We start from the raw sequence: 22,718 nt of genomic DNA, 5'->3' as shown, positions 1-22,718 counted from the left end.
AACACGACACGAGGAGACTAGAGAGCTAGGGGGCTTCCTCCACCAAAAGGTCAACGGTCCTTCTTTGGCACAGAGCATCGAAGAACCACGGAGAACAGTCCTGGCCAAGGAAGTAGCACGTGGCCTGGTTCCTCGGCTGAGGAGAGGACGACGATCCAGCCGGTCAACACTGGCGGCCGTCGGTCCTGGTCGCCTCCTCGAACAGGTCGTCGAAGACCTTGTCCACATCCGCAGTGTTCACGTTCAGCAGAGGCACTTGCTGGGGCGTTGGTATCTGCAGGCGCAGCTTGTCGCCTGGAATCCCTGGCATGGTGCGGCTGCGGGACAATCCCACCATCCCTTTCCCCAAGGAACGTGGAGAGCGCCTGTTCTTCAAGTGCTCCTTAGTCTCCACTTCCGAGGGACTGTCAAAGTATTGCCGAATCTTGTCCTCCATCTTCTTCACGCTGTCGGCCATAGAGGAGGCTTCGTATTGCTTCTGCGTCCGCAGCTTCTGCGAGGACGGCGACTTTGGCTTAGGCGGTTTTGGGTGGGAGGACGTCGACGCTGGGACGTTGACCCGAGGGGCGCGTGGGTAGCTGTTGGAGATGGCCAGCTGGTGCCAGGACTCTGACTTCGAGAGGACGATGGACCTTGAAGGCTTGGTCGCGCAGGAGACTAGATACTCGTCGCTGGAGTCGATAGGCGTCACTCCGTTTGGTACAGGAGAGCGTTCCTTATGGATGGACTTCGCTTGAGTGGTTGGGGGTTGCTCGTAGGCCTCTCTGAGGGCACCCACCCTGTTCGCTGTGACTGCGTTCGGGGAGTGCGTTCGGGGGGGCTCTGGCTTCCTCTGTGGCACGGGTGCTAGGAACTTGGCGAATCGGCTGCCCACGTGAGAGGTGGGGGGTTGATCGAAGTTCGCAGGGGGGAAACTTGGCTGATGAATGGGAGTTGAAGATTGGGGTTGGCTGGAGCTTGCTGGATGACTTTGGATCGAGCTTACTGACTGACTAACGCTGTGAGCTTGGTGAGAGCTCGATTGATAACTCTGAGGGTAGGTTGAGGGTTGGTTGAAACTTGGCTGATGACTCTGAGATGCACTCGCTGGCTGAGTGAATGCCCTCGACTGATCGACAGGTAAATGTTGGCTGAGAGTCGAAGGCTGCTCGTTTAGGGAGGTGATTTCGTTTTGCAGACGACGAACCAGACTCTGCTGCAGCAGATTGTGTCGACGAATCTCGTCCTCGGGCGTCGCTGTCTCGCTGGTCGGTGGTCTAGACTTGGACCACGACCACTGTGAAGGCGAGGGGGATGAGGAGGTTCTGGAATCGATCGCCATCTCCTCTGATCGGGGTTCAGGACTGTCGACAGACGAGGCGACAGTGGCGATGGCGCAGGTGTATCTTGTAACCACTCCTGCGTCGGAACTGATATCCTGGTTCTGAATATTCTCATCGTCTAAGAAATTAGAACTCTTTGTTGGCCAGTCTGACTTATTTTCTTGACTATCTGATGTCTCTTTTGACTGATTATAATTACTCAAACCTGGAGAAACGGTTGAAGAGTAACCCTGCGTCTCCCTATCCTCTATTGAGTAATTCTCAATCTGCTTCTGATAATCCTGTGGAATCTGATAAGGCACAGTCTCTCTGTAGCTTTGATCACTGGGAATTTGTCGAGAACTCGACAGTAAAGGATTCACCTCAGTATCACTAGGAACAGTGTGATAATTCTGATTGTGATCTAAAACAAAACGCTGATGATCATCTGGGGGGTAAATGGAGTCTGGTACTTGGTCAATATTAGAATACAGAGATTTCCACTGTTTTCCTGTGTCCGCGTCACTCACTGATATCGTCGGCCTTTCCAGTTCACTGGAGGTCTGGACAGAAGCGTTGCTACAAACCAAAGCAGATCCCTTGGAGATTTTTGGCGCCACTCTGAATGATCGCCCCTCGTCTTGATGATCATCGTTGATCCCAGTTTGCACAGCCACTGAGGAGCTGCCGCGCAAAGTCGCATCAGGGTAGGCCGTCTTCGATGGCTCTATTTCATTATACCCATGACCACCTTTTATCACCTCGAACATGTTCTTCGTTTCTCCAGTAAATTTGTTTTTAGTCTCACAACGTTCTACAGGGGGATACTGGTGTGTCTGAATATGTCTATCAGGGATCATTTTGAAGGAGATCTTACCATCTACCACGCCAGGTATCCTGTCTCTTTGAGCTATTTCTCGATGACGTTCCTCGTACTTCTTTGGCTCCATAGAGGATCCTTTGCCAACAAACGGAGCAAACTGTTTACAGAACGACCGATAATCCAGCTTCCCATTTTCTGTCACGGTTTTATTTAATTTACTATCATTTCTGTCGTGCTCCAGCCAAGGTGGGCGAGGGAAACCCTTCTCCTGTGGCTCTACATCTGTCCTGGGCTTAGGGGGAGCGGTCTCTCGATCGAACATCATCCTAGCTTTCTCTCGCAAAGTGTTCGTCGGCGCTGGGGTATTCTTCGGCCAGTAATAAGAAGCAGGCACTTTGGAAGGCGACACAGAACTGGGTTTCTCTATTTTACGAAAGGGAGATGAAGGAGCGTGCTGGAAACCACGAGTTGGCTCCACCTTCATCAAGTAATTGGTACCAGGGTCAGGTTTTTCTCTGGCTGGAGCGTAACTTTGAATCTGAGCTGTTCCTGAGAACCTCCTGGCCACTCGGCTGACTGAAGAAGACTTGTTATCCTTCTCCTCATTCGCAGACGGCTTGTCGAAGGTTGTCTTGATGTTGGAGAACCGACTGTTCCAGTTCTCCTTAGCCGTCGACGACATGTCCATGTTCTTGGTGAATCCAATAGCTTTGAAGGGCGCTACAGGAGAAAGAACTGGCTGCTCGTTGTTCTTGGTTATCAGAGCCAAAAACTTGCGGTCGTTCTCGGTCCTAGGCTGGAAGGTTGGCACCGTGACGTTCGCAGAGTTGAAGGCTGCCTTATCTCCCACGTTTATTGGCCTCCGCAGCGAAACGCAGCCACTGGATTCGTGGCCAAGACTCTCTGCCTGAAGTTTCAAATAACTTGGTATATCTATAGTGTTCGCGCGTTTGATCTTCGACTTTTTCGCTGTGAACTTGTTACCACCTGCGTATTTCCCTACGCCAGAAGCTGCCAGCTCGGCTCGTTGCCTGAGCGCAGCAGCTAGCTTACTCACGCGACTCCTCTCTTCGATTTCCTCAGCACTGTTCTCGCTACTCTCTTTACCCTGATAACTATTGCTCCCTCTGAATTGGGGCTGGCACGTACTCGATTCCTCGCTCTGTTTATCCACCTCCACCTGTTGGATCCCAAGGTACAAGTTCTCTCGTTCCTTATTCTTATCCTCCAACAACTGGCGTTGATTGATAGCGTCCTTCGTACATTTATCGCGAATCTCCTCTGGCTTCCTCTCTGCCACTGGCTCCTTCTGTTCCCTACTGATCACCACCTCGCTCAGAGGTACAGTACTCCTTTCCTCCTCCAACCATTTCCTCGCCCGCGCCAATTCCTCTGCAGACACCCCAATAGTATGCCTGGACCCTCGACGTCTCCTGCTCAACGACGTGGAAGGCAAGACAGGTATCCTCTCAGGAGCCTTCTCAGGACTCTTCTCAGAACTCTTCTCAGGGCCCTTCTCAGGCACTTGTAACCTGGACAACAAACTAGACACCAGTCTCAGCAGATGCAGCTTGCTGGAAGGGTCAGAAGCAGCACCGTTCCTCGCAAGAGCGGCAACGTCGATTCTCTCCAAGGTCTCTCGCAGCCTCGAGAGCGCAGTCTCTATATCAGAGAGCAGCAGATCCTCCAAGAACTTGAGGTCTTTCTTCAGCTCGGGCTCCCTGCAGTCGCCCAGCGCCTGTTCCATGGAGTTGCGAATCCTGAGGTCCTCCTCGGAGTCAATGCCAGAGTCCTCGGGCACCGCTGGCGTCGGTTCGTCGTCGCGACGACTCCCCGTGGCTAGGGAGTTCTCGAGCGCCGCCCGAAGTCTCTCTACCAGCACGGGCAACGTATTCCACTCACCGACTGGCGCGTTCTCGTTGCCCCGTCCATCGACGGTGCTCGACGGCGCTACCCTCTCCTCCCGTCGCGCCTCAGCGTCCTGGACGCCGACGGACGCCTCGGTCTCCGCTGAAAAAGAAACGATACGAGACGGGGGTTGAACCCAGCCGACCTGAGCACCTCGGTCGCAGTCGGTCTCGAGAGGAGGCCTCGACGCGCCCTCCCTGCCTTTCTCCTCCGTCGCTGCGTTTCTCGGTGGTCGTCGGGCCTCGCGGCGAAACGCGAGGAAGCGTGGAACGCCTGACGCGTTTTCGCGAGACCGAAAGGGAGGCTGCTTGACCGGCTACTCCGCGCTCGCTTTATTTAAAACCCACGGGATTCTCCGCGGCATTTATTTTCGGTCGCTCGTTCAACGCCTCGAGCAGCTGCCCGCGAGCTAGCGTGACGGACCACGCTAAGGCGGAGACGAGCCGATCGCTCGAGAAATCGTTGGGTAATTCGAGGATGGATGGTCCCACTGAGGATTTCAATCGCAGTCGTTCTTGGGTCAACTGGAATCTTTTTTGGAGGGGAGATTATATATCTTCGTAGGAAGAGTCTTCGTTTGTGGGTGGGGATTCGAGGATCCTCAGTCCTAGGGATTTTCTAGGATGCTATCGTTCTTAAGTTCTACAATTCACGAGCCTGCCCATTTTCGATTTTTTTTTCTGGTTTAGTGTCCGCTTTTGACGGTCCATCTATCCACGAATTACCGTGCATCACGAACCTGGTTGAGTGGCTTCTTTTCTCTGTGTCTCGTAGGGTTTCTTGTGTTCTATGAACGTCTCATGTTCCTTATCTTCTTCGTTGCTCTCTTCTGAATATTCCTTCGTGGTTTCCTTGGGTATGTCGTCGTAGGTGTCTAGGTAGTCCACGGAACTGGACCTTCCGCTCTCCTCCTCGACGACACCGTGGAAATCATTGCTCTCCACTACAGCTCGAATATCTGGAAGAATTAGCTCGATATCGTATTGGAAGGCAAGAGGCAGAGTGAATCAACAGATTCGTAGTAAAATGTCAGTACAGTTTCTTTTTTTGTTTTAGAATGTCAGCTAATTAATAATGAAGTTTTGTCTCACGTTCGTCAAAGGAGTTTTTTAATGATAAAGTGTACTATTAGTTTAGTGGAGAAGATTGAGTTTGTCTTGGTCACGTCACACGCAATCCCCAACGCAACAGAACACAGCAGAATTTAGTAGCCACGTGCAGTTCTGTCAATTTATAGTAAAGACGAAAAACAGGACAGAAAGTTGACGTTAATGATGTTATATTTGGAACCAAGTTGTAGATGATTTTAGATGTCCTTTTGGATTTGCCAGTACTTCCGATTATCGTACTTTTTCCCCAGAGTTCTTCGACGCACGCTCGTTCATTATCTATTTACGATACTCAATATTTCTAGGCCAGAGATGTTCAAAGAACATCGTGACGCCAGCTCGTAAAGTACACCTCACCTTCCGTCTCCGACATTTTGATCCTCTGCTTCGACTGGGCGCCTGGAATCGAAAACAAAAGCGTCCAATTGCGATAACTATGTACATTGTAACATGGTACAGTAAATTAACGAAGCAGAGGAAGATAGAAGCAAGATTAGAGAGCTTTAAAGATCTGAAGCTCTCAAGTGCTACAGTTCTTTAACGATAGAGTTCTCCAGTTATCGAGTACTAGAGTTCTAGAGTACCAGACTTCTGTTGCAATCTTAGAACACTGAAGCCTCAAACTTTATAGCCCTGATCTTCTTCTTCAACTACTTCTGCTGCAATTTAACTTCTATCTCTTTCTTTTTTAACAAACTTTCTACAAAAATTCACAGTCACAACTTTCTAAACCTACTGTCCTTATTTAATATTTGCATCTCGAATAGCGACATTGATCTACTCCTGCTCAACGGTCTGTTTAGTTCTGTGAGTTCTAAGATTCCTGAATTGAACGTCGGGATTCTCAGTTTCCCCGAAGTCGTCGCGCACGTTTGCGACTCGAGGCTTTAATTTTCGTTAAGTGACCAATTCTAGGTCTAGCGGGTGCAATCCACGATAGCAGAGCAGCGTTGGCGGCTGTTTGGGACACGGCAGGCCTGCCTGGCGCGAAAATAACTTTGACCCGTTTTCGCGCATACGGAAATTAGGAAGTTACACTGATTCTATGCGAGGTACGCGCGGCTCTCGATACAATCGATAGGCGTAGCACGAAACACGACTTATCTAACTTTCTACACTACTGTTAGGTATCATAATCCACTTGCCGTAATTTAAAACGCTTAGAAATATACCTGAATCAAGTTAGGACAAATTATGGCATAGAAAAATTTCAGGCAAAAATTGACCAACTTTGACTGATGATAACTTCAAGAAAAATTATTGTAGGATTATGATTTTTTTTGTACATCAAAGCCTGAAATCTTTATTTTTAGGAATTCTACCTAAATTTAATGTTTGATGAAGCCCTAGCACTGCAATCCTTTAAATCTGAGGCCATGTTTGCCATTTTGAAAACCGTAAAGTTTGACCGAATACAGGAACCTGGTAAAATTTTTTTCGAGAATGCCATTTGCAGTGGCATAAAGCTCAAACCTTCCCCTTTAATCTAAAAAAAAGATCAAGTCAATGCGATTTTTTTTCGCAAAGTTACAGCACTTTAAAGAAACCCTTGCACTTTTGTCATATATTGGCACTAGCCGATGGGATGAAAAAATGCAAGGTCTACTTTAAAATGCTGTAATTTTGCGAAAAAAAATCGTATCGACTTGATCTTTCTTTTAAACTAAAGGTAAAGGTTCAATCTATATGCTACTATAAACGCAATTCTAAAAAAAAATTTTACCGAGTACCCACATTTTGCTAAACATTGCAGTTTGTCATATCGAAAACTTCCAACTTTGATGAGATGCACAGACTTGACAAAATTTTTTTCGTAAATGCTGTTTACAGAAGCATTTAGCTTGAACCTTCCCCTTTAATTTAAAAAAAAGATCAAAACGATACGATTTTTTTTCGCAAAGTTACAGCACTTTAAAGAAACCCTTGCAGTTTTGTCATATATTGGCACTAGCCGATAGGATGTAAAAATGCAAGGTTTACTTTAAAATGCTGTAACTTTGCGAAAAAAAATCGCATCGACTTCATCTTTTTTTTAAATTAAAGGGGAAGGTTCGAGCTATATGATACAGAAAATCGCATCTACTAAAAAAATTTTGCCTAGTCTATGCATTCGGTCAAACTTTGTAGTTTGTCATATTGAAAATTGCCAACTTTGACGAGTGATACAGACTTGTCAAAATTTTTTTCGTGAATGGCGTTTTCAGGAGCATATAGGTTGATCCTTTTTCTTCAATTTAAAAAAAAGATGAAGTCGATGCGATTTTTTTTCGCAAAGTTACAGCATTTTAAAGTAAACCTTGCATTTTTACATCCCATCGCCTATTGCGAATATATGACAAAACTGCAAGGGTTTGTTTAAAGTGCTGTAACTTTGCGAAAAAAAATCGCATCGTCTTGATCTTTTTTTTAAATTAAAGGTGAAGATCCGAACTTTATGCTGCTTCAAACGGCATCCCTGAAAAAAATTTTGTCAAGTCTGTGTATCCTGTCAAACTTTGCAGTTTTCAATATGACAAACATGTCCTCCTATTTAAGCTATAATTTTAAAATTTAAAAGACGTATAATTACATTAAGCACGCTTTTATAACTACATGAGAGCCTACTGAGAGATGGCTTGTATGTATAAAAATGTTCACGTCTTCAATCGTTCGCGTATCACTGTCGACTGCGAATCCTCGGGAGCGCGATAAATAAACATCCCGGTTGCTGTTCCTCGGCATATCATAATAAATGTTTCCACGAGTGTTGCGCAATCAGGTTCCCTCATTCATTTTTTTCGTTCAGCGTAGGAGCAACAAATCAGCGTGTTTTCCCGTTCACTTTTCGAAAGCCAAGTTGTCCACGAAAAATGCCCAGACAATGACAACAACCTCCGCGAATAATAACAGGAAGTCTGTAGTTTAATCATTGCAACAGTTTCGACATGGACTGTTGAAAAATTAGCTCATTCAGTGAAAATAAAGATACATCTCTTCGCGAGCTAAATGAAGTAACATTTCTATACGCAAATTTTATAAATATCCTGTTAACCAAAAATATCTTCAACACATTTAGAACCGCAGATTCAATATCTTTCTTGGTTAATTATTATAATTCAAGAAGTAGTATTAGCCTTTCGTCAGCAATTTGGATATTTTAAAGCACAAGCTCTGTTCTCCGTGAAAACTAAAAAGAAAGTAAAAAAGAAACTAGAAGAAAACTATTACACAATACTTTAGAGACATTGAGAAGAGACACAGAATTTGTATAGTTTTTTTAAGGAGTCTACAACATGAAACAGATCATTGATGGACTAAAAGATCCAGATTGCTGACGGTGTTAGTAAAGGAAATGTTTGCTGACGAAGAGTAAAAGAATATCAAGCGCAGCGGATGACATGCATAGGCGAAGGAACTCGCATCGTGAATAGGAACGCATTTAGGTCGAGAAGACGGAGGAAAGTTCCGGTCAGTTTGATTCGCGCGCGGGACGACCATGATAGGCAAGCGGTGAGTCCTCACGCGTGTGGCCACGAGGAGGACGCGCTTTATAAATAGTCCGGGAGGGTTTCACCGCGTCGCAGGCAACACCACCTCGAGAAAGCACCTTCGTCGGCCTTCGGCGGCTGGTCGGTGCGCTTTTTGCCCGAAAATACGTCGACCTTCTCTAACCGAGAGCGCGCCGCGCGATACGTGCTCGTCCCGCCGATGGATCACTGCCAAAAACGCCACTTTGTTGCCCGGAAAGCTGGCCGATTTTGGCGACGCGAAAGAACCGATGAATCGAAACAGGGCGAGCGTCCAACGGCGTCGATTCTCAAAGCAGAATGCGATGACGAATCTCCCTGGTCCTCTTCCGCGTTGCCTCTCAACGATCCGAATAATCCATAACGAAAAACTTTGTTTCGCGCGATTTAACGCAAGATCTCGGTCATTTTCTCCACGAGCGCGCCTCTTCAGCCGCTTTCATCGGGAGAAAGCTGCCCAGGAGGTCCGACAGGAAATGCGCCTGAAGGTAAATCACCTGCCTCGACGAATAGTTAAGTGAACAGGCACAGTGTCTAGGTAAAGGAAGAAAAGCCGAAAAAGAGGACACACAGAAAATGAATTTACCTTGAAGGGTCAGAGAAGCAGTGACGGTGTGTATTGGAGGCCTACGCGCCGAGGAGACTGCGCGAACAGCAGCCTCTTTACCACCAGACTCCTCGTTACGGTGGTTATCGTCGGAGGTGGTGGTGGTGGTGGATGCTGGGTGGTGGTGGCGATGGCGGTGGTGGTGGTGGCGGCGGTAGTAGTGGATGCTAGCAGAGCTGCCGTTTAAAAGCTTAGCGTCACCAGGCTCGAATTAGACTTCCTGAAATAGACCGAGTTATTGCCGGCACCTATGGACCAGCCTGGACCAGCATACCTCGATATATCGCCTCGCACGGGACCAGGCGTTCGGTGTGCTTCCGCTACCGGTTGCTTAAACGCTGCGTCCCATTGCCAACGTCCTTCTAGCTTGTCCATGCGCTGCTCACCTCGCGCCGACTTCCTCTTCTCCTTGCGTGCACACCTGGTCGCCTGTTCGCGGTTCGCGGAGCTTCTGGATCAAACTGGCTACTCGCGGATCGCTGTTAACGGCCTACAAGTGAATGACGCGTCGGGGAGTGAAGTTTGAAGGTCGATGACCTTAATCAGCCGAGTTCTACTGACCTGAGACACTTAACGATGTTATGCACTGTGTCTGGCTAGGACGTTCCTTATATACTGGACCGAGCTTTCTTCAGATTTAGGTCTAATGGAGCTTGAGTTCGGGTTCTGGTACTTAGATTTTATCCTTTGGTCATGAAAGAACAGAGATAATAGAAAGAATGATTTTTCTACACTTTTTTCTTGCTTGAAAATAGTTATTTTACCTTTGAACGGAAGCAATTCATGAGAGATGCAATGAGATCTGCCCTTCGATAAGTAGATCAAGTTCAACAGCTGATCGAGACTGCCTCGGGACTCCGTTACGTACAATTTTTATGGACTTCTGTCATTGCTCCAAACCTACCCACAGTACAAAATTCGAAATCACTTGCCAATTTAGTTTATGGTACAGAACATGTGCCAAGTATTTTTCTTGGGTTCGGTTTGTGAGACAAGCAGTTCCAATTTTTGGGTTACATACTATATAATCGAGTTTTCAGTCTTAACAATCAGGAGAAACGACTCTCGAGACAATGGACGTCACCGTCCATGCAGGCGTCGAAATCACCCGCGTGCCATCGGGCATGCCTCGCGATCCACGCTCACGTGTTACGTCCCATGTCGTCATCCGGGATCATCGATCGCCGATCCGCCAAAATAAAACGAGCAGACAGAGGCTGCATCGCGGAACCCTGGTTTTTCTTTGCCCAGCTGATCGGACGAGCCTTTTTGCTTCCCTCTGCTCTTCTTCGCAACTCCTCTTCGCGACTGCCCCACCTGCCTTTTTCTTTCATTCTCTTCCCCTCTAAAGGCAACACCGCCCCTCCACTCAGTCGCTGGAAATCACTTTCGAAGACCTGTTAACCTACTCGGGGGCTTAGTATTCGCGCTGCCTTCGGAACCTCCATGTTAGCAGCGCAGGTGCGAGCCCCGACCAGCTTCGTTTCACAATAACCGTCCTTCGAAGCTGCTAGCCGAGCGTGGCGACTTAAGGTAGACTTCTAAAAACATGAGAGACCCTTTATTTCCTCTTCTCCTGTCTTTCATATCATCCTTGATGCAGAATATTCAGGGAGAGCCTCTGATGCCAAGAAATCTCTGCGAAGAACCGGAACTGACCGGTTCTGTCAAGGTCGAGACGTCGAGAATCAGGTTAACAGGATGAAGGGATGGTTCGACGCCTTCCGCATAGACGGAGGGCCAACGTTGTACAGCTACAGCAACCGTACACCAGTCACAGGCGACGTTCCTCTTGTAATCGTCTTCGTTATCTTCGGCACCATCTTCACAGCGTTCCTAGTCATATTCCCTGGGATTCGAAAGGAGGTGAGAGTTCCATTGCCCTCCGTGAGATTGAAACTATTCATTATATGCTTAACTTTCGCTGGATCCCCACAATGCTTTTTCCAGAGACTCAGCACGTTCCTCACCGTGACCTTGAGTCTCTTCGTGGGCGCGTCGATCCAAGGTACAGTCTACCACGTCCCAATTAACGATTACCAAGGCTTCCCTCTTACAAATACTCTAGAAAAATTCTTTGCTCTATATATTCAGTGGCTCAGTATGGATCCTCCTGGCACACCAGCTCAGCGACCATCGTCAGTACCTACAGTGCATTCTCCAGACAGAAGACCACCGCTGAAATCGGCGGCTACATCGGGCTGATGCACATAAACATCACGTACAGACGTGAGTCACGTCGTATAAACATTTCAATCATCGCTGTCTATCGCGCTAGCCGCGCTGTGTGGTCATCGGTTTCGCTAGCTTCTTGCGGCAGCCGTAATATTGCGTTCCATTCGCTGAACCGTCTGTCCATGTTATTTATAAGCCTGTTGGTATGCTACAGTGTTACCCAACAACGAGAATCCGATGGACGACGTGGAGTACAACGAACGGTTCTGGTGGCGAAGCACAGGAGAAATGACGAGCGCCTTCAAGCAGGCCCTGAATCAGGGCGCGCCGTTTCCTATAGTTTCTCTAGCGGAGTATTTCAGTCTTCATCAGGAGGGCTTTTCTTGGGGGAGCAAATACCGACAAGCTGGTTACTACGCCTCCTTGATGCTCTGGTAATAATGATTTTCTTGTTCGTTAAGGTATTTCAGGATTCTTGGATTCTAGAAGGATATGATAAATGGATACCTATATCTTGGATTTCTACAGGACCTCCTTCGCCTCTTGGATAATGATGAATTTATTGTTAGTAGTAGTGCCACGGTATGGAGCATACGGTATGATATTCACGGGTGTATGTATGTTACTGACGAACTTGATTTACTGGGCACTGTTGCCCTGCGAACCTTTGATAGCGCACGTTGATGGCTCGATTCTTGCTTTTAATCTTGGCTGGAACTACTGGTTAGTTTTGCTATCTGGTGAGTACTCATTTAGTTAGTATAATCTAGAATTTGAAGGAAGAGAATTTAGGATTATAATTCTGTAATTTGTTTAGGCATTGGCTGTCTCTTTGCTGGTGTTGTGATAACAGCAATCGACATGATATTCCCTCATCAATTCTCCACTATTCTAGAAGTAGATTATGATACACCGTATGATAGACACGTTATAATAGAGGAGAGTTTCGACACGAGGAATATCAGGAGAAGATTGCCCAAGATTGAAGACTCTTTCGGCGACCGCATAATAAGGTGTCATCCTAGATCTATTTATATCGAGTGCTGAATTTTAATTGGGGTGTATTCATTTCTCTTTCGAGTTTCAGTCAGCTGTCGTCGAAGTTGCAGAGCAGACACGATGCCAAGGAAGACACGCAGGGCGTGATAAATCGTGGTTACACGTCCCACGAGTCGTCGGAGTTCCAACACGAAGCTCACGAGGACCCGAGCAAGAACAATTGGTCTTACCCTTTTCCATCGTCTTCACGGAGAACAATCAACGGTTGACTTATCTTATTTATATTCATCTCTCAACATCTCAAAATAAAAAAGTCATTTTTATTTCACCCATTGTCTTTTTTTACTTTCCTAACCCTAGAACTCCTAGTTAAAATAAAAGCAATTGGGAACACCAATCTAACATAAAAAATTTATATAATAAATATTCTGTGTATTAAAATAAGTTTGAATTAACTTAACGCGATGGAAATGATTTAGGAGTCCCAGGGTTCGGATATTCAATCCCTTTCCGAGCTTAATCAGTTCTGCTTATCAATGCCATATAATGAAGCTGACATCAATAATCGTTTCCCCAGTGTCTTAAGACATAATCGACGGAAGGTGTCCACTATGCGTGACCATAAATAAGAAATGTAATACTCGTTATAAATAAAAGATGCACACACGCGCATAAATATGTACATTCGAGTTCCATGAGATTCACGATAGAGTCCATCGTTTGTCTCCTCCCTTCTAAGTAATAGCATCAATCAGACTAGCCGAAGTTCTCGAAATGGTGAATGAAATACGGCAGACGACGGCCCTTGTTCACCTCGTCGCAAGAGGACATCACGCTCTTCGTTAGAGGACGTGGTCCGCAACTAAATACTCCTATTTTACTGACCTGCAAATATTTGCATTAACTAATTGCTCAATTCCTTCAATTCTAATTATTACTCTTAAGTCTTACATAGCTATGCTTCTTCTGGACAAACTTCAAGAACGACGTCATGTCGGGCCGACCGAAGTGATTGATTGCCTTCAACCCTGTAAATATACTCTTCTTGGATAGCCTCTGGAAATGGTTCTCGCAAATATACTGCAATGAAGGGATTCAGATTAATTTTACTTCTAATAATGAATAACTTTACAAGTTTCATAGCGACTTACCAACATAGTAGTACGTAAATCGAACTTATGAAAGAATTGAGTAATAAATATGTGGATTTCTAAAACGTCTGTGACGTCCTTCCTCTCGACATCTCTAAGGACGTCGATGAACCACTCAAAGTGCTTGTGAGATGGACATATCCATAAGAAATAAACCTGTGAAATGATACAATTAATATTTATACTATTCAGCATACAACACAAGTAAAATTAGTCTTAGTTTATTACTTTTTTACAAGCAACTCCAGAATATCTATTGGTAGATGTCCCAAAAACGAGGTCATTCAGCATGGAAGCATACGGAGTGACACCAATGCCACCACCGACCATCACAGCAACCTCGAATTTGTACCAATCTTGATTCCCTCCTCCGAAGGGACCCTCTATTCTTATTTTCGGGTGGTCATCTTCAGGATTGTAATTACAGGGATCAAAGTAGTTTCGTAGTTTCCAAGTCCATGGTCCCTGAGCTTTGATGTGACACGACAAGAAATTTTCGTGTGGTGCCGAAGTCAGGGTAAATGAATGGAACTCGTTCGATCTAAAAGCGGTACAGGAAAGCCTGACCCACTGACCAGACAAGTACTTCAAGTTTGGCGGCCTGTAGAACTTGATCTTTATTACGTCCGATGGTAACAGTTCCGTCTCAATTATGTCTAATGCCATGTATTTGGTTCGAAGGCTCACCACCTGGACAATTGTGAACAAAGCATGTCACTCGATGCCTGAATTATTTACACAAATGGTGTTTTTCAATTTACCTTATCGAGAGCGTAAATGATGGCTGGACCGACAAAGAAAATCCAGAATCGTGGAGAACCAGTTAGCCGAGCTAAACCGTGAATCAGACAGAGGGCGTATAATACTACGTACAAACTATGGGTTGACCAGAAGAACTTGTACGCCTTCTGACGTATAGTTGGATGGGCAAAGACGAAGATTATCGTCATCACGACGAACAGCAGAATTCCAGTTAAACCTAAGGAAATTAATTAGCAATTTTATTAACTAATTTAAAATCGTTACAATGAATTCTATAGATTACCTGTTACGGTTCTGAAGAGCCAGAAGGAGATTGTTAACTTAGCATCACTGGGAAAGCTAAGTTCACTCGTGAGGCAGCGAAGATGAGCTAGTGGTTGGGTCGAAACGTGGTAAAAATTGACCATATGTCCTACAGTGTGCAAAACCGAGAAAAACAGCGCGGTGCAGGCAGCTATCTTGTGAAATTGAATATGAGAATCCAGAGGAATGTACTGCTGGATAGAGAACTCCTTGAGTTTGGTCAGAAGATTGCGAGACATGGTTAAAAGTAACAAACTGTAGCAGAATGACAAGGCAGCCGCTGATCCTCTAGTTATGGCGATTCCTACGCCCATTATGTGCCTCAAATCCGTGTGTTCGGCCATGAAGGAATAATCTGAAGTTAAAATAAACTTCAGTCATTCATACACGACAACCAAAGTTCGAAATCATTCATAGTACTCACAAATAAATCTCTCAACAAAAAGGGCTATAGTCGTCACATAGAAAACGAATAAATAAAATATATTCTGTCGATTTTCCTCGAGGAATGTAGACACGGCGTCCCACTGTTTGCGTGCCCAACACTTCGAGTCCTCAGACGGAAGTTGATCGATATGGAAACTAGTCATGCGGGCCACATTCGTCGACGTATCGAGGAAATTCTGCTTTGCGCCTTTACAGTCGAGACCGATCGCCACGAAATCACCCTTGTACTCTTTCATCATCAGTTTAAAATCATTATACGTGAGGTAGTCTTTTCTCTCCAAGCCAGCATCCTAGAAGAACATTAATATAGACACTTTCTATTCCCAGAATTATCTTCCAAAATAAATCTACGAATACTTACTTGAAACATGCCGTCTATCAATTCCGTAACATGATCGTCAGATAAACTAGTTGTTCGAGCGATTTCCACCAACGATCTAAGCATCTCGGACAGTTCCTCCTTATCTATTACTCCATTGCTGTCTTTGTCGCACATGTCGAAAATAATTCTCAGCTTATCCTCGGTCTTTCCTCTCGAAAACAGCAACACTGTGTCCAAAAATTCCTACACCACACGAACACTTTGGTTGAGATTTTCCTGATACAAGAATACTCTAGAAAAAAGAGAAGTCACTTACCTGGAAGGAGATCCGACCATCTCTGTCCTTGTCCACGATATTGAACATTTTCTTCACGAACACTGCATCCGCCCGCATTCCAAGAGCGCTTGCAAACTCACTCTTTGATAAGGAAGTTCTCATTACGGTGACCACCTCACCGCTATCGCTGTCCTCGGATCGCCGACGTCTTTCGCCAGGTCGAAGACCGAAAGTTAAGGCGTATGCCTCCCTGAAGAACTAAGAGGAAAAATACTTTCGCTATGCTTTAAACGGGGAGACAGGAAATGCTGATGGATATTCTTTAAAGGGCGAAGTGGGAAGGGTATACCTGCTCGAGTTTCTTTTGACGGCGCTCCTTTGTTTCCGCTTTTGCGAGCATAATATCTCTCCCCACTTGGCTCAGCGTGAAATGTTTTTTATGAGAGGCCAGAAATGCCTCCAGTTTCGCAATAAACTTTCTACGCGAGGCCAGAGAATCCAGTTCAAGGACAAGGTCGTAGTCCCTTGGTATCCGAAGCAGGACCAGAGCCTTCCGGTGCCCACTTTCGTTTTCCTGAAAAATAGTAGATAGTTAGATCTCCAAGTACTTAAGACACATTTTCTTTGTGCAGTTTACTAAATGTATTTTTGAGTAATAAATAAAATACAGTGTAATCAAGCCTTTCCTAAACCGAATCCTTGTACAGAATTCCAGCTGCTCGCGAAAGCGTAAAAATGCACACAATGTCTTCGATTACTCAAAAAAGGAACGTCTCCACCATGAACCGAACAAATTTTCACGCGTTCGTTTTCCTCGTAAGGCCTGATTGCATCAACGACGGTTACGGCTCGAGATTTTGCTCGTCAGATTTCGCAGATTTCGTAAAACGCGAAACGCGGATTGCTGTAATTACCTGAGATTCCTCCATGGTAACAGTGTTCACGTCGCTGAAATCGAACGTGCGCAGTTTCTCTCCTTTACGATCGACGATGTGCAGAGCCGCTTCCGGTCCAAATTTCACCTTCACCAGACGGCGATGGTTCGCGTGCAGCCATTCCCGCACGATCATTTTGTCCACACAAATCTTTCCATCGTGCCGCCTCTGTATCGCTTCTTGGAGAATTTTCAAGCGTCTCCTTCTCCTGTTCTGCAGTTTCACCAAACCGTAGCCTGCGCCAGCGCATAGGATCGGTACGAAACCAAGAAACACGCAAGCGTATATGTACACCAGCTCACTTCCCTTTAAGAAAGACACGCCTTTTAATTTTTCCCTTTTAGAGAGAGTCGTTGCGCAATGGATGAGAGTGGCAGCCCATAAAACAGGTGCCCTGTCTTCAAATAATGAATAAAAAAGTCACCTCGAAATAGTCGTAGCGCTGCAGGGGAACGCAGGGCTCCAGCATCGTTGAGTTTAGCTGATAGGGTTGTGGACAAGGATCTCCCTCCTCCCATGTGAATACTTTTCTCTGTATAGAATCTGGTGGAATGCCTGTTGCGTTTACTATCACGTCCCACAAAGTTACGCGACGGATCTCCGCGATCTCACTTTTTGTAAAAATACTGGGGAAACAATTGGAACGATTATTTTTAAGATAATGATCTCATTATTTTGATGTAACGTGAAGAGATTTTTTAAAGAATTTTTTAATAATTACCCATTTTCCTCGTTCTCGAACCAAAATCTGTCCGAGTCCCTCAGACGAAGAAATTGCTCCTTAATTACTGCGGAAAATAGTTCACCAGGTCCAGCGCTAGACTCCAGCATCCCACCGACATAAATATCCACGTTGTTCAAATTATTCGAATGGATCTCTACCAAGGTGCGTAGAAGAGAAGGGTTCTTGTTAAACAATTCTGGATTAATTTCATTCCAAGTCTTCCTACGAGGTAGCTTGAAATGTGCTCTGGCTGTATTATAATCTGGAAGACCATTGTCTCTGCCGCGCATAATATTCAGAGCGCCCAAGTCTCGACGAGAGAATTCCATGGGGCCAAATAAATTATTTCTGATATCTGTTCCAAGGAGATTATCTTCTTTCTCAGCTATCTGGGAAGCGAGTCCCATTATGAGCTCCTCAATTGTACTATTAGTTAATATTTCCTGAAAAAGCAGACAGATTTGTCAATGTAATAAATCTCGGAATGGAGACCTAGCTGCCTAAAATTCTTTATAAGTTTTATCACACTTACATTCGAATCCCACCAGGTAGAACACAGTCTGATGGCAGGCTGGTTCGTGTTAGTTCTCCTGAACTCACAATTTTCATCGCGGCGATATATTCCAGGTGGAATGAGTGTGTGACCGAATCGAAAAGCTGCAGTTTGAAATATATGACTAATCCCTGGATGGAGATCTGGTTTGTAGCCAGTGTATGATGGCAAATCTTCGTTTAAGAGCATAGGTAGATACTCATATAGGATAATATTCTGAAACCACAAAAAATTAGAAGAATAGAGTTGGCTTGACAAATTGATCTAGTATCTTTAAAAACTTTGCAATAAGATGTACTTGATGAATTCATATTAATTCTGGAAGCAGCATAAAATCAGTATATCGAGTTGCAGTGACGGTATACTATTACCACGCCAGTGTTATAGGATTACTTGTAGCGGTACTAAGATGACAGTTAGCTGTACGCAGAACGGATGTACTCATTATGTTAATGTAACTATATTATGTCAGCATAATTATAATATACCTGAATCGTGCCAACGACGATGCGCCGAGCCTTTTGAAATATATCTTCGTCAGACATAGTCGGATGTTCCCGCTGTATTCTGGCAGCGATAACATTGTGCCACCGATAAAACAATATTCCCAGCGCCAGCAGAGGGGGGTGCTGATTCGTTCGTGGATCACCAAGAACTGAGTCATTTTTCTCGTATCAAAAAATTGTCAAAGTAATTGTCAAAATCGAGACGAAATTGAACTCACGATAGAGTCGTTCAGGGCTGAGCATCCTCATCACATGTGGCACAGCATGATTGAAAAGCGGAGCACGCATGGTGTTCCTCACTGGGAACTTTCTTGTGGGTTCCATGAGGAGACTACCATTCTTGAAGGACCTCATAGTGTTTGCCCATGCCTCGCTGCTCGAGTAGACGAAGCTACCATCGATCCAGCTCGTCACTTTGTTTATCTGCAACCTCACGTATTCAGAGCTACTTTTCACGACTTATTATAATTATGGAACCATAAAAGGGATAGGTTGATAATAGAAGAAAAAGTTGACTATTGTGATTCTCCTTAAACATTCAATAAATTCTACTTGCTAATACAATCACGATACACGTTGAAAAACGAAACGTAAGAGACGCTTTATGGACAGTCTGTCTTAATGACAGTCGCTTTCTCTGGCGTTTAATAATAATGCTTATCCCAAGCGCGGCGGGAGTATTACGTGGGCTCTCTTTAAAGGAATGCTTGTTAAAATTCATTAACTCTAGCTTATTGGCTATGCAATGCTTATTAGCTGGAAAATTATTTCAATGATAAATAGGTACAAGAAATGTTAAGATATCAGAGCACATACTTAAAGAATGAAAGTGATCATCAAGAATATTTTTCCAACAATTTGAGCCATGTATTCTACTGCACTGACAGACTGAGGTCAGAAGGTCCTACTGTAATTGCACTTTCTTATCCTAAGTGACTATAACAGTGATTTTTAATTCAAGGAGAAACTTCTCAAATTGCCAGTGAAATTTAGTCAAAGTTCAGCACAGTTCGCAAGGAATTACCTGTTCACGAGGACTATTTGGGCTGCGTCCGGTTCGACGATCGTAATCCGCTCGCCGGAAGGGAATGTACTTGTTACCTTGGCACTCCTTGTCGAAAACCGGATCACATTTGTCTACGTCGATCCGATGATACTCTATGGGGCAACCACTTTCGCTGGCCATGATGATCTCCGACGTGACCAATTGCCCTGAAAACGTATCAACGATGTAGAAGTCTCGAGGAAGCCAACGTGCAAGGAGACACGAAGCGACCGGTTCTTCAGCGACTTTTCCTCGATCGCTTCCTCCTTCGTTCACGGTGCAAGTAGTTCACGCGGCGGAATTGGGCCGGCTGACCCAGTTTTTACTTTCTTTTTATCGAGGGCCACGCGAGGGACACACTTTCCTCTTGGTCCCTCTCGAGGCTCCGACTTGAGATTATTTATAGTGTCCTTAATTTGAAGATTACAATTTTTTATTGGAAATTAGTGTGCTTGGAATTCCTAGTGCTTTGGATACAGTGGAATTTGGGACTCCTTGCACTATGAATGAAATTTCTATTAATTGTATCGATTGCAAAAAGTGGATCAAAAAGTTTTCTTCGTTTCAGTCTAGTCGTTTCTAAGTCATGCACCTTGTCGTTTGCGCAACCAACGTGATACGGATAATCGAATGCATGCCGGCAGCTAGCAGTCTATTATCTGATACTCGTGAATGACCAATTCCCGGATAAGTCGATGTATCCTGCTGAACCATTCGATTGCTCCTGGAGGTGTGCGTGCACGCGTGAGAAAAATCAGAATCGAAAGGGCAATTCCTGGGAGTGGCATTCCTTCACGAGGAGCCGTTTTTTCAGGCCTCCTTGGAGACTAACAAAGTTAGTTTTCATGGTGGATCGACTGATTCATTTGTGATATCATCGATACTAATATAAAGATACCAAAAGCTTTTTCTAACCCACTGAAAAGTGATTTTTGAGCAATAAATGATCCATAATAGAGTTTACGACTAAAAACAGAATGAAAAGAAGAGTAGCAAAAAGTATATAGCGATTGGAATGAACTGACGGTGATTATATCATTAGCGCAATCTTTGTTTAGAATTCTCATGAAATTTAATCAACCTCGTATTAGCTTCGACGAATTCAACAAGCAATCTAATCGATCGATCATTCATGCCAAGTTGGATGCACTCCAAGTTTTCAACTTATTTTTACTTTGCTATATGTTCTCTAAAACGAAAGGAATAGCGACAGAGTGCTCCAGGAAGTTAATCCACGTGTCAGAAGTCAGTACTATCAAAATATTAGCTATATCTGAGAAGTGAGAATGATCTTCTAATTATTCTAAACACAATAGGCAAGTATTACAGTTACAGAGACTCACCGAAAAAGGCGAACAACGCTGTTCTGTTCTTGACTGAAGGAAGACCATCGTCACCTTGCATGAAAAGTTGACTGAGCTTCCTTGGGGATGGTCTGTCCTGGCCAGCCAGCATGTACACTCCATCAGAATAAGCTGCTGGCATCTTTCGTATCAGCCTGCTATCTACGGAGGTACCAGCCCCATTAAGATTCCCATTTATTAATAAGTAACACTATTGTATAATAATTCTGGACAAGAAACAATCTTCACATAAAACGAAATGGATTTTCAGAGCAGACACGCTGGCAACTCAACAGGAGGGTAAACTGTTTGTAGTACTTGCCGATCGATCCCCAATCCGGATGCGCCAGATTGTTATACCATCCATCGTACCTCTGCTTATCTGCATCGCTGTGAAGCGCTCCTGAAAGAAACAACAAGTTGTTCATCGAACTCGGTGTTTTCCATAAGGACGCGCTCTGCTCGAACGGAAAAAAAGTTTCCCAAAAACCGAAAGTGACCGCTCACACGACGGACTCAAGAAATGTCCTTGTCTGGGACCCATAATTAACCGAGCAAACAAAATAATTTAGTCTCTATATCATCCACCCACGTCATAAACTAAAACAATAATTACACGATCCTACAAAGCAGAAGAGACATTCACCCACTTTACTAGCTTCAGACATACCATCTTCAGAGGCTCGCCTATTGCACCTACCACACAGACACGTCTCCACTTCATATACCTATTGCAACACGAGCCCGCCAACAGCATGCACATTACACTCGCAGTTTAACATTCATTACTAGACCAAAAATCAACATTAATATCAACGTGTAGAGCTCTAAACACCACCGGGCACGGACCTACTTTCAGACAAGGCTCCAGCTCAACTATGTACATTCCAAGCATTCTCAATGGGAAAACAGCAAAAGGAGACCAGAGAATCGCACAATGGAACATCGTCGTTCCATATTTTCACTTTCGGTACACTTTCAGTCCACCGCTCGAGCAGGCGACCGAGTGACAGCCTCTAGGTATCGCCTACCGGTCCCAGCGGTGACCAAGGCGCTCCACAGCAGCCAGGTAAACGCATACGCGCTCAAGTGGCCCCGTCTAGGTGGTCGTCGTCGAGTCATCGTCTTCACGATACCACCAGCTCGCTCCAGAGCATTTCTTTCGGCTGAAGGCTCGATGGGTCTGCTTCAGGAGCGTCCGCGAGGACACATTCTATCCCTTGGCGCGACACTGGACCCCAGAAGGATATGCACAGAAGAAGGACGTCGCGAGAGCTTGCGATGGGACACACGGTGACCCCTCGAAGAAGAGTCAATGACAGAGGCAGCAACGACGCCGGGTCAGAGACGGAGACGACACGTGCGACACGGCCGAGAGAAAAAGAATCGCGGGCCCCGTTCGCTCGGGGTATGCCTCGTGTCTGCTCCGCGCTGGCAGGATTCCCCCCTCCCACTCGAGGACGACGAGAATGGCGAGAGCGAGGGTACGCTTCTCGCAACCCGGAGAAGCGGTTTGGGCCAAGAGCGCTCAGGCTGTTGCCTGTATGTAGCGATGGGACTTCGAAGCGACTCCAAGCTTTTCAGAACCATGATGATTCAAATCACTTCGAACGTTTTTTTAATCATACTGCTTGGACAAAAATACATATTTAAAATACTTCTAAGATATTAATTTAGTGTTCAGCTTTTAGGACTTATTGAATGTCTTCAAACCTGGAAAACTATCAGGACTATCGAGACACCAAAAGTTCCAAGACTTATCAAGAGTTTCAGGAGCGCTAAGCTTCGAAACGTGTTCGAAGTGATTCGAATTTCTCGTCATATGTACAGATTCGACGTGTTTCAGTTGCCATCACTACCTGTATGTCGCAGCCGTTCTTGACTACGCCGGTGAAAGTCGCCGGCCTATTTGTTTCGTTACC

General features: G+C 45.2%; 3 protein-coding genes across 5 annotated transcripts; 1 reads left to right on the top strand and 2 right to left on the bottom strand.

Moving 5' to 3' along the window:
- Positions 1–25: 25 nt before the first annotated feature.
- Positions 26–9,629, bottom strand: LOC143178546 (uncharacterized). Its single transcript, XM_076377269.1, is given in 6 exon segments — positions 26–4,134; positions 4,772–4,990; positions 5,499–5,540; positions 9,234–9,371; positions 9,374–9,430; positions 9,497–9,629. Coding segments are annotated over 6 exon segments (4,560 nt in total). The 3' UTR covers positions 26–163.
- Positions 9,630–10,662: 1,033 nt separating this feature from the next.
- On the top strand, positions 10,663–12,765 carry Mol (dual oxidase maturation factor 1 mol). The gene is made up of 8 exons (XM_076377079.1): positions 10,663–10,787; positions 10,858–11,120; positions 11,205–11,262; positions 11,349–11,483; positions 11,644–11,863; positions 11,958–12,169; positions 12,247–12,442; positions 12,517–12,765. The coding sequence occupies exons 2-8, from the start codon at positions 10,956–10,958 to the stop codon at positions 12,695–12,697; spliced, it is 1,167 nt and encodes a 388-aa protein (XP_076233194.1). The 5' UTR covers positions 10,663–10,787; positions 10,858–10,955; the 3' UTR covers positions 12,698–12,765.
- Positions 12,766–13,173: 408 nt separating this feature from the next.
- Duox (dual oxidase) lies at positions 13,174–22,035 on the bottom strand. 3 transcript variants are annotated; one of them, XM_076377072.1, is made up of 20 exons: positions 21,828–22,035; positions 21,119–21,199; positions 20,797–20,964; positions 19,433–19,620; positions 18,627–18,831; positions 18,391–18,557; positions 17,882–18,118; positions 17,347–17,792; positions 17,050–17,251; positions 16,605–16,931; positions 16,040–16,264; positions 15,730–15,948; positions 15,453–15,656; positions 15,069–15,381; positions 14,625–14,999; positions 14,341–14,558; positions 13,808–14,269; positions 13,580–13,735; positions 13,380–13,508; positions 13,174–13,313 (listed from the first exon to the last, which is right to left on the bottom strand). In XM_076377072.1, the coding sequence occupies exons 1-20, from the start codon at positions 21,916–21,918 to the stop codon at positions 13,185–13,187; spliced, it is 4,542 nt and encodes a 1,513-aa protein (XP_076233187.1). In that variant the 5' UTR covers positions 21,919–22,035; the 3' UTR covers positions 13,174–13,184. The 3 variants fall into 3 exon arrangements, with proteins under 3 accessions (XP_076233187.1, XP_076233185.1, XP_076233186.1); XM_076377070.1 differs by having other exon boundaries at positions 20,797–20,958; positions 21,169–21,199; positions 21,828–22,001; XM_076377071.1 differs by lacking the exons at positions 20,797–20,964; positions 21,119–21,199; positions 21,828–22,035 and having other exon boundaries at positions 18,627–18,838; positions 19,433–19,496.
- Between the last annotated feature and the right edge of the window lie 683 nt (positions 22,036–22,718).

This window comes from Calliopsis andreniformis, chromosome 4, assembly GCF_051401765.1.
Source record: "Calliopsis andreniformis isolate RMS-2024a chromosome 4, iyCalAndr_principal, whole genome shotgun sequence".
In the NCBI taxonomy this organism is placed as follows: Eukaryota; Metazoa; Arthropoda; class Insecta; order Hymenoptera; family Andrenidae; genus Calliopsis; species Calliopsis andreniformis.
The sequence above is the reverse complement of the archived record's forward strand: the minus strand, read 5'-3'. Positions and strand labels throughout refer to the sequence as shown.